General features: G+C 41.2%; 1 protein-coding gene across 2 annotated transcripts in view; it reads left to right on the top strand.

Annotated features, from left to right (window-relative positions):
- The window catches only part of LOC139234905 (NFU1 iron-sulfur cluster scaffold homolog, mitochondrial-like), a 50,420-nt gene extending 35,124 nt beyond the window's left edge, over positions 1-15,296 (top strand). For both annotated transcript variants that reach the window (XM_070865771.1, XM_070865770.1), the window contains exons 3-8: positions 48-183; positions 1,340-1,406; positions 1,508-1,616; positions 5,582-5,654; positions 11,694-11,868; positions 13,616-15,296. In XM_070865771.1, coding sequence (XP_070721872.1) covers positions 48-183; positions 1,340-1,406; positions 1,508-1,616; positions 5,582-5,654; positions 11,694-11,868; positions 13,616-13,687 — 632 coding nt within the window. In that variant the 3' untranslated portion in view covers positions 13,688-15,296. The remainder of the gene's footprint in view (positions 1-47; positions 184-1,339; positions 1,407-1,507; positions 1,617-5,581; positions 5,655-11,693; positions 11,869-13,615) is intronic.
- The last annotated feature ends 372 nt before the right edge of the window (positions 15,297-15,668 follow it).

The raw sequence follows: 15,668 nt of genomic DNA, 5'->3' as shown, positions 1-15,668 counted from the left end.
AACACAGCTATAGTAAATATTCTGAAATGTAATATTTTCTTTTATAGTACGATTCATGGCAATCCAGACCCAGGACACACCAAATCCTAACAGCTTGAAGTTTCTGGCTGGTCGACAAATTGTAGCATCGGGAAGCATGGATTTTCCAAATGTCAATGCAGCTCAGTGCTCACCTCTCGCCATGTAAGTAGAACACATTTAAACTAGGTAGGATTGCAAGATGCGTGGCCTTATGGTACTGTTGTAAAAAGAAAGACAGACGTGCATTTATATTGTCCATTTCACCATCTCACAACGTCCCAAAGTGCTTTACAGCCAATGAAGTACTTCTGAAGTGTAGTCACTTGTAATGTAGCAGTCAATTTGCACACAGCAAACTCCCGCAAACAGCAATGAAATAAATGACCCGATAATGTTGGTTAAGGGTTAAATTGTTGGTCAAGACCCCATAAATGTTAGCCAGGAAACTGGGAAAACTCCCCTGATCTTCATAGGATCTTTAACATCCACCCAAGAGGGCAGACAATGCCTCTGTTTAACTTCTCATCAAAAAGTCCTTTGACAGTGCAGCACTCCCTCAGTACTTTCAGAGGCCTGGCCAAGGAAACTGACCTTCTAGGATAATTAGTAGTCTGACTGAAGAGCCAACCTAGATAATGTGCTTAAATGTCTGGAGTGGGACTTGTACTTTAGACCTTCTGACTCTGAGACGAGAGTGCTATCCACTGAGCCACTGCTGACACGTAATGTTGACCCTTGTCGCAGATCTTTGGGTTGGAATGCAGAGGGCTTATCTCTATTTAAAATCGCAGCAGATAGCCTTGTCACTGCAAGGAATAACTTTAGTTGTTGGCATTTACACAACCTGGTGCTGCTTTCTTGTAAAAAGCCCATGTTATCTCTGTCTGACAACGTTTTCATCAAATTTATTGTGTGAACAGTAGCACCTAATCACAGATTTCATTGGAGCAAATTCTAGACTTTCTGCATACAAGTCTTAAAATAATTTCTTGCCTGCAGCGTCAAGCTGCATGTTTCAGCCACTATATGAGATCCAAACATCTTGTGTGCTCTTCAACCTAATGGCAAACTAAAATTTCTCGGCATAAATGTTGTGCTTTGGCACAAACATAAATCTTCCCTTCCAAGTGAAAATCGCAAGTAGCCAGAGCTGCCGCTTGTAACCGAGGAGATAAAATTATAATATGGCGTGAATGAACAATGAGCGCGGAACATAGATGTGGTTTTTAAGCATGTGCGCAGTGTTTGATATTGCTTTGAAATGCAAGCTTTTGCGACTTTTGGAGCAAGCACTCACATGACTATATATTTTTTTCAGGCAGCTATTCCAAATAGAAGGGGTTAAAAGTGTGTTCTTTGGGCCAGATTTCATTACAATAACAAGGGTAAGCATTACCACAGACGCTCATTTATTGCTTTTACTTTTTATTTAAAATATGAACATGGTGCATAAGTTTAATTTAATCAAAGCATTAAATATTCACAGGAACATGAAGTGGAATGGAATGTTCTTACGCCTCAAGTTTCTGCAGTCCTTATGGATTTCTTTGCTAGCGGCCTTCCATTAATGACAGATGTGCCACAATCTGATTCTGGTAAGTATATGCCTTTGCACTTTATAGAAACTTGAATTAGAACTGGGTTCCAAACAAAACATGCCCAGATGATTAGTCCAGTATTGCAGTGGTTCTTGCCGAAACCCTTCATCACAGCCATCTGATGTGACTGCTGTAATGAGATGAATTAAATGGGACCAAATTGTTACGTATGTCATAGCTTCCCATGCAGACATACTCGTACTATTTGGCAATTCTTTATGGGTCTTTACAAAGAGACTGCTTTCACATTTGGTCATCCTCGTTGTTTTAGTTTTCATCCCTTCCCCTCCAAATTTTCTCCCAACCAACATTCTCTCACTACCACGCATCCTGCTGTTTAATGGAAGTTCCAGTTCCTGTCAACTGCCAACAACAAACCATTCAGGGATGTGCGTCACATGGATTGTAATGAAGAATGACTTTGTTTGTTTGTTTTTCTGCCCCTTTTTCCTTACTGGATACTATTTCACACATTTGGCAGCCTGTGTAGAATTTACTAATCTCACGCACAAAATGAGGAACCTAATGAAATAAGAACAGAAAATGCTGGAAACACTCAGCAAGCCAGACAGCATTTGTGACGAGAGAAAGGGTAGGGTTAACGTTTCAGGTCGATAACCTTGGATCCTAATGACTTGTAGTCCCTGCACATTTATTGGGGAAAGGGGTGATGTTGAACTGTTTACACTGAACTGTTATCACCTCACATTTGGCTCACCTAGAATCTAATCATGCGGGGGGGGGGCGAGGGGAACCTTATATAAAAAAAACATTCCCAAAACATTGCAAATCGCTATGAAAATTAAAAGAACAAACACTCTCACTTACGTTCGGAGTATTTTATCTTCCTCTGCGCCACCGGTGTGACTGGACCGCACTAATTTCCCAGGCGGTTATTGCAGGCGCACTTCCGGGTGGACGGATCGGGCAAAAGTCCAAAGTACTGCCGGTGTCACAATGAGAGGCGTTGCCCTCCCGGCACAGCTCTTCCCGGCGGTGCTGCTCAGCGTCGCCACAAAAACGCGCCGGATGATTGTGACGGGGCGCAGGGGACCTGAATGCTGCCTTTCACGCCAGAAAATCCAGCCCAAGGACAAGAAAAAGCTCGCCCCTCTAGTACTTTAACTCTCCTTTCATAACATCCTCCTCCATTTGAATGGTCCTGATTCTTTTATCTCAAGATTTTGCCTGCCTAATTATTCCAAACATTTAATTAGGATCAGTTTTTCCTTTGCTGCACTCTCCTCAATGCATGTTTATGCTTTTTTGTGATTTCGTTATCAGAACTGAACACGGTAAAGAAAGAACGAACTTGCATTTATATAGCGCCTTTCACAACCTCGGCACATCCCAAAGCCCTTCACAGCCAATCAATTTTTGAAGTGAAGTCTCTGTTGTAATGAAACACGGCGGCCAATTTGAGCACAGCAAGTTTCCATAAACAACAATAGAAATAAATAACCAGATAATTTGTGTTAGTGATGTTGATTGTGGGATAAGTATTGGCCAGAACACCAGGAGAACTCCTCTGCTCTTCTTCATGGGATGAGAGAGCAAATCGGGCCTCAGTTTAACATACGGCACTTCCGACAGTGCAGGGCTCACTCGGTACTGCAATGGAATGTCAAGTCTCCACAACCTACTGACTCAGAGTCATGAGTGCTACCACTGAGGCAAGCTTGACAACCTGCTCCAAATATGGTCAGGCCAGAGTACTGTAAAACCTCCATTTAACCTCTGGATGCTTGTACAATACTGCTCTAGTTTTATATACCATTTTCTTTTTAATATTTTTCACCACGTTTTCTAAAAGGTTAAGTTGATAAGTCTGTTGCTTTGTAAGTTTCCCTGTGCCAATTCATTTCTATTCATTGAATACTGGTTAGATTTTCCAACTCATCATAAATTCGGAATGTTACTCAAGTTGAATGTGGATTTGTTCCTAATCATTGGCTCAGTTTGTGTTCTTAGTCTACTCGCAGGCCGAAATAGTTTATAGAAAAGATAAATGTACTTTTGTACCATGACTCGAAGTTTTTTGACTTGTTGATATGAAATTCTTTGTCCACTATTTCAGAATGGTTAGTTTTATTTTAGATGGGTTAGTGCTTAAATTAAAATGGCAAACAAAGGAATTTTAGCATAAACACACGTTTGAATGACAGCTTTTGAAGAGCCTGGTTTCGAGGTGCAAATCCACTATTTTCAGAATGACACAAAGTAAGAATCCTGTTTTCCCGTCCGCACCCCACCCTCCTTCAGTTGAAGCCTTCCACAACTTCCTACCTCCCTTAGTCTATCCTTCCTTTTACCATCGTTAGGCTTTTAACACTAACTTCCTGACTTTCCTTATCTTCCCTTTAATTGTTTTCCAGCCTTGCTGGTGTTTTTATTAAGGCACTTGACCTTTCACATTGGCATCTCAATAAAATAGTGAGCATCATACGATAACATAGACTTATTTTCTGCTAATCTCACCATTTCAGTTTGGACCCGAAGGTAAGACGCAGTTGTTCATTGTTTTGGTGGCCTTGAGTTTAAAAAGACACCATTTCCACAATCACAACCAGATCACCTGACAACAGATCATTTAATTTACTTCTTATTGTTTTGGGATTTTCTTGTCCCAGTCTGAGCTTATTTTTACTTCATTTAATTGACCTGTAAATATTCAGCTGAAGCTCACTAAATAAAAATAATAACTTTGCCTGGACATTGCCACATAACCAAGTCAAAATGTGATCATAAGATATATCAATATCTTGGATAAAAACATAGCTTCATTAGGTAAAAGTAAATCAAAGACAACAATATAGTACTGCCACAGGCAAGTCAATCCAGTATGTTTTTTCCTCCACAGGTGACCTAGTCTAATTCCACTTTTGCTCGCTCAACATAACATTTAATATTGTTCTTTTTCAAGCAACCATCTAATTTCCTTTTTAAAAATCTGATCATTACTTTCATCTGAGTAATAAAGCCGTGATCCATAGAATCATAGAATGACACAGCACAGAAGGAGGTTATTCAGCCCATCATGCCTGTGCCAGCTCTTTGGTAGAGCTATCCAATTAGTCCCACTCCCCTGCCCTTTCCCCATAGCCCTACAAATGTTCCCCTTCAAGTATTTATCCAATTCCCTTTTAAAGATTACTAATGAATCTGCTTCCACCACCCTTTCAGGCAGCACATTCAAGATCGTGACAGCTCGCTGCGTTAAAAAAAAAAACCCTCATCGTCTTGCCTCTGATTTTTTTGCCAGATATGTACTTTGAAGTGTTAAAAGATACAATTCATTTATGATTTATCATTTTTAATTTTTGTGGAGATGTTTTTCATTGTTTCAATGGGGAACACATGTTAAATATATTGTAGACTTGCATAATGCTGCATCAAATTCCATTTTTTTTTTGTATGTGAATATTGTGCTCAGGATGAAAGGTGTTGGTGCTGGAAAATGGTCACTCATCAAGCTGATGGTTAGTTGCAGAGTAAAACTCTCCCCGGTAACCCCCAATAATGCACCTCGGCTCCCAACATCAGGGGAGCATGCCCGACTGCACCATGACATTATTCAATTTCCACAGCATCCATCTTGTATCTTTGAGTGAAATTGGCAATCAGTTCCCAATTAGGAGCAGTTTTGTGCAATGGGTGCAGCAGGAAACAACTGAGGAAAGAACATGCCCATCAGGAGCAGCAATCTCCTGTGAGCCGATTTGTGGTCTGTAACGACAGTCATGCAGATAGAAATGCTTTTCCAATGAAGATGTCATTTATTCTAGTTTGCAGTTTTGCTCCTGATGGTCAGCATCAACGGTATGTACCAAGTAAAGATGCTTGGAAGAAATGTTGTGGCTAGAGATCAATTTTTAATTATTTTACAATTTTCAAATGTTCGTTGGGAGACGGGAAGAGTTACACCATTTGTACAGCGTTTTGTCTCTTTTTTTATCATATAGCCCCTTCAGAGGAGAGTGAGGAGGATGATGAAGTGGTAGCAATGATTAAGGAACTGCTGGATACAAGAATAAGGTATTTGATTTTTTTAATATATACTTTAATTGTTCTTCGGATGTGGTGGGGGCACCGTTTATTGCCCATCCCCAGTTGTCCTGAGAAGGTGGTGGTGGGCATTCTCCTTGACCAGCTGTGGTTGTAGCGCGGCCACCATGGTGTTAGGCAATGCAGAAATGTTGTGGAGGGCCAAAGGATGGACAGTTGGGATTTTGTAAGTGCAGTTGTAAGAGAGTTGGGGGAAAGAGTTTTTACCAGGGGCGGACACAGGAGGAAGTAGGGATGGGGAAGGGGATGTGGGTAGGGAGCGATACAAGGAAGTGGTCAGATATGGCCTTATCTGCGATTGACGCAATGCGAGTAGCGAGGCCACGAGAGATGGCAAGGTCGAGGGGGTGGCGTAAATATGGGTTGAGGAGTTTACATGGAAGGAGAGATTCAGGGAGGATCTGAGGCTGGTGAACTCCAAGAAGAGGGAACATGATGAATTGAGACTGAGGTTGAAATCACCGAGGTTGAGAAGTCGCTCGGTGCAGAGGTTGAGGAAGGAAAGCAGTGAAGATATCTCGGTGATAATTTTTATGTACCTGGGTGGGTGGTAGAGAATGAGAATTTTAAATGAGAGGGATGGAACAAGGTGAAGATGCTCAAAGGAGGAGAAAGTTGCGGAGGAGTAGGGGACAGACCAAGGTGTGATTTGATTAGAGCCACACTGCCACCACGGGGCGAGTAACAATGTCCTGTGAACAACTCCAAGGTCCCCTCCTTATCACACACCAACCTGACTTGGACACATGTCATCATTCATTGTCACATAAAGCATTATCGGGTCCTGCTCTCGTCTGCCAAAATTGCTCACTATTCCAGGATCATTCTGGAATGCAAAGATAACCCCGGCTTCTATTCTCTACTGCTAACCTTCGTCTTAAACTCCTCGCCCCTGTCTCCTCCACCCTCACCTCCAGTGCGAGGAGCTCATAGACTTGGTCTCTAAGATTGAGATCATCTGCCTCTGCCACTTCCTTTCCTTCCCCCAGCCCACTGGACCAAACTTCCTCTTAAGGTTTCCCTCTGCCCTAGCCCTGAACTCACATCTTTCTTCAATTTCTCTCCAAGATCTCCCCTCATAACCTCTCAGTGCTCATCTTGTCCATGACACCCACTTCCTGCTCCCTTGATTCTATTCCCACCAACTGCTGACCACCCAACTTGCTTTTCTGGCTCCCATGTTAGCTGACATATTAACGGTTCTCTCTCCTCAGGTACTGTCCCCCTCTCCCTCAAATCTGCCGTCTCCTCAAAAAAAAACAACCTTGGCCCCTCCATCCTTGCATACTACCGCCCCATCTCCAACCTCCCTTTCGTCTCCAAAGCCCTTGAACGTGTTGTCGCCTCCCAAATCCGTGCCCATCTTTCCCAGAACTCCTTGTTTGAATTCTTTCTATCCAATTTCTGCCCCTGCCTTAGTACCAAAACGGCTCTCATCAAAGTCACAAATGATATCCTTTGTGACTGACGAAGATAAACCATATCTCTTCGTCCTTCTCGACCTGTCTGCAGCCTTTGACACGGTTGACCACTCCATCCTCCTCCAACAGCTCTCCAGCATCATCCAGCTGGGTGGGACTGCACTTGCCTGGTTCCATTCTTGTCTGTCTCATCGTAGCCAGAGAATCACCTGCAATGGCTTCTCTTCCTGCTCCCACATCGTTACCTCTGAGGATCTATCCTTGGCCCTCTCTTGTTTCTCATCTACATGTTGCCCCTTAGCGACATTTTCCGGAAACACAGCATCAGTTTCCACATGTATGCTGACGACACCCAGCTCTACCTCACCAGCACTTCTCTCGACTCCTCCATGGTCTCTTAAATTGTCAGACTGCTTATCCGACATCCAGTTCTGGATGAACAGAAATTTTCTCCACTTAAATATTGGGAAGACCAAACTCATTGTCTTCGGTCCCTGCCACAAACTGTGTTTCCTAGCCACCGACTCCATCCCTCTCCCTACCATCTGTCTGAGGCTGAACCAGACTGTTTGCAACTTTGGTGTCATATTTGAGCCTGAAATGAGCTTCTGACCACATAACTAAAACCACCTATTTCCACCTCCGTAAGATCGCCTGTTTCCACCCTTGCCTCAGTTCATCTGCTGCTGAAATCCTCATCCATGCCTTTATTGCCTCTAGACTTGACTATTCTAACACACACCTGGCTGGCCTCCCACGTTCGACTCTACATAAACTTGAGGTCATCTAAAACTCGGCTGCCTGTGTCCTAACTCACATCAAAGTCCCGTTTACCCATCACCCCTGTGCTCGTTGACCCACATTGGCTCCCGGTTAAGCAGGGCTTCAGTTTTTAAATTCTCATCCTTGTTTTCAAATCCCTCCATGGCCTTGCCCCTCCCTATCTCTGTAATCTCCTCCAGCCCCACAACCTCCAGAGATATCTGTGCTCCTCTAATTCTGCCCTCTTGAGCGTCCCTGATTAGAATTGCTCAACCATTGGTGGCCATGCCTTCAGCTGCCTGGGCCCTAAGCTCTGAAATTCCCTCCCTAAACCTCTCCTCCTCTCTGCCTTTCTTTCCTCCTTTAAGACGCACCTTAAAACCTAACTCTTTGACCAAGCTTTTGGTCATCGACCATAATTTCTCGTTATGTGGCTCAGTATCAAATTTTTGTCTTGTAATACTCCTGTAAAGCGCCTTGGGATGTTTTACTACATTAAAGGCACTATATAAATACAAGTTGTTGTTGCTTGCCCTTCTTGGTGATGGAAGTTGCAGTGGTGGAAGTTCTGTCAAAGTGACTGTGGTCAGTTATTGTATTGCATCCAGTAGGAACAGGAGTAGGCCATTCAGCTCCTGGAGCCTGTTCCGCCATTCAGTGAGATCATGGCTGATCTGTATCTTAACTCCATTTTCCCATGGTTGGCTCCATATCCTTTAATACCCTTGGCTAGCAAAAATCTATCAATCTCAGATTTATAATTATTAATTGAACTAGCATCCACTGTTTTTTGTGGGCGAGAGTTCCACCCGCCTACCAATCTTTGTGGGAAGAAGTGTTTCCTACCTTCTCTCCTGAATGGCCTGGCCCTGCTTTATTTTAAGGTTATGACCCCTTGACCTAGCCTCCCCACCAGCAATTCCTTTCAAAATCAAAACACTCAATCAAATCACCCCTTAACCTTCTATATTCCAGGGAATACAAGCCTAGTTTATGTGATCTCTGCTCATGATTTAACTATTGGGGCCCTGGTAACATTCTGGTGAATCTGCGCCGCACTCCTTCCAAGGCCAATATATCCTTTCTAAGATGCAGTGCCCAGAACTGCACAGTACTTGAGGTGTGGTGTAACCAGGGCTTTGTACAGCTGTAGCAAACCTCCCCTCCCCCTCCCCCTCCCCCTTATTTATATTCTAGCCCTCTAGATATAAAGGCTAACATTCCATTAGCCTTTTTGATTTTTTTTGTACCTAACCACTACATTTTAGTGATCTATGTACATGAATCCTGAAGTGGCCTCCTCTGTTCCTAGCTTTTCCATCATTTAGTTACTTCCTCAATACTCGGATCTATGCTTTTTTGGTCCAACACTTACCTGCATTCAAATCCATCTGCCATGGTTTTGCCCACTCACTTAATCTCTATCAATGTCTCTGTGTAAATCTAAGCTCCCGCCTACACTACTTACTATACCACCAATCTTTGTCATCGGCAACCTTGGATATATGGCTCTCTATTGTGTTATCTAAGTCATTAAATAATATTGTGAATAGTTGAGGGGCCCAGCACAGATCCTTGTGCGGCACCACTAGTCACTTCCTTCCACTTTGAGTACTTAGTCATTATCCCTACTCTCTGCCTTCAACCACCTAACCAGGTCAAAAATGTGTCTTCAATTCCATAAGCTTTCATTTTAGCTAACAGTCTCTTATGTGGAACTTTATCAAATGCCTTTTGGAAGTCCATATAAACGACATCCATAGACACTCCCCTGATGACTACTTTAGTTCCATTTTCAAAAAATTCAGTTAGGTTCATTAGCCATGAGCTACTCTTTACAAATCCATTTTGGCGGATGATACAATGATAATGGAGTTTTTGACTAATTATAGCGATCCATTTCCATCAATGTATCGACAACAGACCCAGACATGAGACGCAGAAAACCCAGTGGTGGAGAGCGTTGGGAACCATAGGTCCAAGGTCACCTTGTTTCTTCAAACCTACACTTAGCACATATAATGCCTCAAATTGTTCATGCACTGTATCCCAATATGTTATCAATAGATATGATTGTTTGAGTATGACTGTCGAGCTGTTGCTTGACTAGTCAGTGGGACAGCTATCTCAAATTGAGCGCCAGTCTCAGATGTTAGTGAGGAAGACTTTTTAGGATTGACTAGGCTGAGATAGACTTATCCTGATTCAATGCTGTTTTGTTGCTGATAGGGCTGCCTGATTTTCTTATTATTGAAACTCGTGCAATTATTTACAACTGTTGACTTCCTAGGCGACTTTAAGGAGCATGAAGAGCCAACTGTGTCGTTGGGACTGGAGTCACATGTAGACCAGATTGGGTGTAGATAGTAGACTTCCTTCCCTGAAGAATATTATTTCACTACCAAATGTTGGTTGTGCTCTTGTATCTGCCCAACAAAGGACTTTACTTGTTCTGTAGTTGCACAGCTAGTTGTGTAAAGCTATGTCTTGTATCCAAACTGCTTTGCATGAACTTCATCTTGAACACTAAGTGCAGGTCTTCTAAGCCTCATCCTTAACACTTTCTGAGTCCTTGCAAAACTAATTAAATACTTAGAGGAGTATTGGACCAGAAGTCAGTTGTTCAATCACTGGGAAAACCACATTTGGAATATTGTGCCCAGATTTGGCACAGTGTCTTGTAAAGGGAAATGTTGCATCGGAGAGCATTCAGTTAAGAGACAAGAATGATCCCAGAACTCACTTGAACTGGAAAAAAAAATTAAGGGATGAAATGAACCTAATCTCAAAATAAGAATTCAAAGATTTTTCTGATTTAACATTTATCCTTTAACACTTCAGTGTGAAGCTGAACTTGTTGGGCTCTTGCACTGATTGCCCAAGTTCAGTTATTACTTTAAAAAATGTATTCCAAAATATGTGACCATTTTAAGCATATCATCTCTGTCGGGAGGAGGGACATAAATCTAGGCTGACACTTCAGTGCCGTCTCTCGGATGAGACATTAAACTGAGGCCCAGTCTGCTCCCTCAGGTGGACGTAAAAGATCCCATGGCACTATCTCGAAGAAGAGCAGGGTTTTCCTGGCCAATATTTACCAGAAAAAACAGATTATCTGGTTAATATCACGTTGCTGTTTGTGGGAGCTTGCTGTGCGCATTTTGGCTGCCGCGTTTCCCAAAATTACAACAGTGACCACAGTTCAAAAAATACTTCATTGGCTGTAAAGTGCTTTGAGACGTCCAGTGGTTGTGAAAGGTGCTATATAAATGAAAGTCTAAGGCTTTTTTTTATATATATGTAAGTTGATCATTTTAAACCAGCGTCCTCCAGTTCTAACAGCCCAAGGCACACAGCCTGCTTACATCTACATCCCTTGGTGCGCTCAATAATAATCAGAAATCGACTTGCAGTATTGTGCAAGACTACAATATTTTTAAAAAGCTTTTCCTATCCAGAAGTACCCTCTAAAAAATCTAAATATAGAAAGAAAAATATAAAACAAAGAAGGGAGAGGGGGTAAGAAACCAGATAGAAAGAAACGCAAGAGGAAAGATAAATTAAACGTTTTACAGCAAACTATTTTCATATTTTTGCATTTTTCACCATGACCGCCTGCAGATTATATTTCCTGAAAGAGAAGGCACTTTTAGTCTTTCAGATGAGTTTGATTTAATTTTTAAAATGTAGACAGTAATATTCAAATATTGAGAGCTGGGACCTCAGATTACGATTTTTTATTTTAGTTTTGTAACGTGCAAACCTCTCACCAGTTGTAATGAAAGCATAAAAGATTAAGATGCTGTCTTCTCTTCCAAACTTACAGGCCGACAGTGCAGGAGGATGGAGGAGATGTCATTTTTAAGGGTTTTGAAAATGGCATTGTGAAGCTGAAGTTGTTAGGCTCTTGCACCGGTTGCCCAAGTTCAGTTATTACTTTAAAAAGTGGAATCCAAAATATGTTACAGTTCTACATTCCTGAAGTTGACGAAGTAGTACAGGTAAGGTATGAAAACAATTTGAGTAAAGAACTGTTACAAGTAAGTTGTTCAGAATTTGCTGAAGGATTTGCCTTTGGAAGAGATTGGTGTGTTGGGTCAAATTATTTCCAAACAATTACATAATCAGAATCTATGTGATGAAGCACACTGGAACATAAACCCTCCACAACACCATGATGCCAAATGTTTATTTTTAAAATGGAGGAGATGGAGTAGGACAGTAGGTTAATATATGATTTTTTTACTACACGGCCCTCGTGTTGAATCTAACCCATGCCAATGTGCAAAAGTCTCCTTTGGAAGGGGATTTAATAGATTTGAGTAGTCTCGATCCGGTTTTAAGGGGAGTACGGGTCCATTGCATAAAACTGCTCCTTAATTTGTCACGAAATTGGTCATTTACTAGAATGGCTGCTTTGGGAAATTAACATGTCGTGCCGATCACTGCTCTTCCCAAGACATGCTGCAACTTACTTGTGTTTACGGAGACTGGGATGGTCTATGATTGGAACTTAAGCACATTTTTAGGGCAGAATAAAGGGAGCTTCACTCTGCAGCTGGTCTTGCTATTGACACCGGGTGCTCGAAATGAGCGGATGTTCAATTCCGAAGGGTGAGCGTCTCTTGCTTCAAATTTAGATCCTCTTTTAAAGATGGTATGGGACTCCTTTTGGCAGGTCAAAGTAAGTTGCATCATAACTTACTAGACCAGCATCTGGCTGGAAATGAAGGTTGGATTTATAACATTTGAAGTTAAGAGTATCCTCTATTATTTCATTCTGGAGCGCCTGGTCATACAAAGTCTAGTGTGTGTTTAGAACATCTTAATAAATGGCTACGGTTTCTTAAAGCTGCTCTGCAGTTCACCTAACCCCAACTTTGATGTGGATCACTGTGACCTTTACATGCTTCCATCAATTTAAATATTGAACTACATGTTTTCTGTGCCAAACTTTCATGTGCATTACATTCAGTCGCTTTTGATATTCTAATTCAATACATTCTTTGCTCATTTTTAAATTTAGCTTGGCCCTAATCTGTTCATTTATCGCTGCTGTATCCAATTACATTTGTCAGCTTCTCCATACCTCTGTGCTTTTACCTTTCCATTTCTGCTTTTCCTTGATTACTTCCAACTGTGCTGAGCAGCCTGGTCCCTTCAGTTTATTTTGCTTACTACTCCCAGCCATTACTGTTTCTGTTTGTTATCTATCTCCAGTGTGTATAACCGTACAGAAAGACTCCTGCCGATTTTCAGAATTAACCTTGAAATGAGCCAGTGCTTTAGGGAAAACTAGATGCTTTGAAAAGAACGTATTAAAGAGCAAACTGTGTTCATGCATGTTAACTATCTTCAACGGTTGCTTTCGTATTTCTTACTTGTTTTCTTTTTATTAAGCTAGCTTTATCATTCAGCCTTAAAACTATTTCCAGGTTTCCAATGTTGCCTACTCACATAATTATAATGCTTCTAGTCCTCTTCCCCACAGCGAAGTTTGATGCTCTTCAAAGCCTTGATTATCTTACCAGAAAATGAATTTTGCATCTCATTCAAGTAATGTGGGGGTGGTAGTCATGAATAACTTGATCATTGATGGATTATAAAAACTTGCAGTTTGTTTTATTAAACTTTACATTTTTGGAAACTTAGTGTTTTTGTTTCTAGATTAAACTGTAGACGGTACAAAAATGGTTTAGAAGTTTGTGGATTATTTTGTAACTTTCATTTGATCCTTTTTTAATGCAGGTCCAAGATGAAGTGGATGAAATAAACATTAAAGTATTTGCAGAGTTAGAGAAGAAGTTAAAAGATATGTAAATTCTTTACCTGAACTTTTCAGAATTGGATTGAGAAGTCTTGTTTTTATCAGCTTTTCTCTTGTGATAGCTGAGTCTAATTCATTGTTTCAAGTGTAATTTATATTATATGAAATATTGACTGCAGCACAAATTGGCACTCTGCAATTGGCTTTCTCTTTCTGTTGTTCTGTGTTCCCCTTTATTTCTTACCTTTTTGCATAGTTCATCTAACTTCTGAGTGAGAGAAGCTGGGCAAATCCCACTCCTACACCAATTTGTGGGACAGATACTGTTCCCTGGTTGCACCTTGATATACTTCATGAAGGGCACAAAGCATTTTGATATTTTTCCCGATTCTCGTTTGGGATGGGATGGGGTCAGTCCCAGTGTTCCCTTTAAGTTATGCAGCTACACAGCGCTCCGGAGCTCCCGCGCAGCCAGCGCACCATTAAAGGGGCCACGCGTCCCCAAAAAATAAAGGGAAACATTGATTAGTCTGTTTTGGGTCATTCATGTGCATCACGTCTCAACTTAAGACCCAATGCAGCTCACTATTATGATAGAATATGCACCAAAGCCACAGCCATATGAACTGAGCATTTGAACAAGTATTTGGCCACTCAGCTCTATGCAGTTCCTAACTTGCTCTTGAATTTGGAATGGTGCCTGCGCACAGTCTGAAAAATATTTGCCATTGTCTTTGTTAGCCCATGAACCCAACATAGCCACTGTGTAGCTCAGAATATTGTGGTTACCCATCAACACAGCCTACCAGTATTTTAGGGAATAAAATGCTGGCTACCCCGTCAAACACTAAATGCAAAATGCAGCGTATAAAATGAAGAAGCAAGATGTTGTATAAAATGTAGTTTTACTGGCGTCTCTACATGTATAGCAGAAAATATATACCTGTACAATATTTAAATACTTATTTTTTGATGTATGAACAACATAAGTCTATAAAAGGCCAAAGGCAAAGTATGTTTACTGTACGTACGTTAAAAGAAAATGAGCTATTTGCAATGTTTAATAGATCATTCGGCACGATGCTCTTGATACTTAAACGTCTGGTGTCATTTTTTGGTAATATACTAAAAACATGCAGGAGTGTGAAAACCATTAAATATATTTGTTACAGTCCCACTAATAGTTTATTTTTAAAATTACTCATTGCAAAAAAAACAATCCAGCTAAATTTCTTTCTGCAGTTACTATCCATTTCTCATAGTACTCTTATTCAGTTAAGCTCAACAAACTCTATCTTGCCATTACATATTTTTCTAAGTTGCAAGAGAATCCTTTTCAGTATAGAACGTAACAGCACTGTGGCCTGTGTAAAGTCTTAAGCCTGTTTGACATCTGACTGGCAGTGCTTTAAAACAGTTTTCAACTTTGTCATGTGGGAATTCAAGATTGCTTGCACTGGAGGAAACGTTCAGTGTTGATCGTACTGTTGAAGATTTTAACAAGACTGAATACTAATATTGACTGTTCACAAGACTGAATACTAATATTGACTATGAAGTAACTCAGTCATATATTGTATAGCAGTGGCAAAGCTTGGGGAACTGAAAGATTTTTAAAAGGTGTATATTGCTACAGTTGAAATAAATGTATTAAAGCTATAATGTGATTGAGTTTTATTTAAAGAAAGCACATCATTTCCACCATGCTCAGTAATTGGAGTGGGCTTCCTGGATTGCATTGGTAGTTTTGGTGTCGCGCATTGTAATTCTTTAGACTTGGCATCACACCCTTAGGCCTGGATTTTACCTGCCGAGGTGGGATGTAGGCGCCGCTGGTACGGCCAGCATTTATTGCCCATCCCTAATTACCCTCGAGAAGGTGATGGTGAGACCCTTCTTGAACCGCTGCAGTCCGTGTGATGAAGGTGCTCCCTCAGTGCTGTTAGGGAAGGAGTTCCAGGATTTTGACCCAGCGACAATGAAGGAACGGCCGGTATATTTCCAAGTCAGGATGGTGTGTAACTTGGAGGGGAA

Source organism: Pristiophorus japonicus, chromosome 22 (genome assembly GCF_044704955.1).
Source record: "Pristiophorus japonicus isolate sPriJap1 chromosome 22, sPriJap1.hap1, whole genome shotgun sequence".
In the NCBI taxonomy this organism is placed as follows: domain Eukaryota; kingdom Metazoa; phylum Chordata; class Chondrichthyes; family Pristiophoridae; genus Pristiophorus; species Pristiophorus japonicus.
Note: the sequence above shows the minus strand (reverse complement) of the source record. Positions and strands in the feature narration are given on the sequence as shown.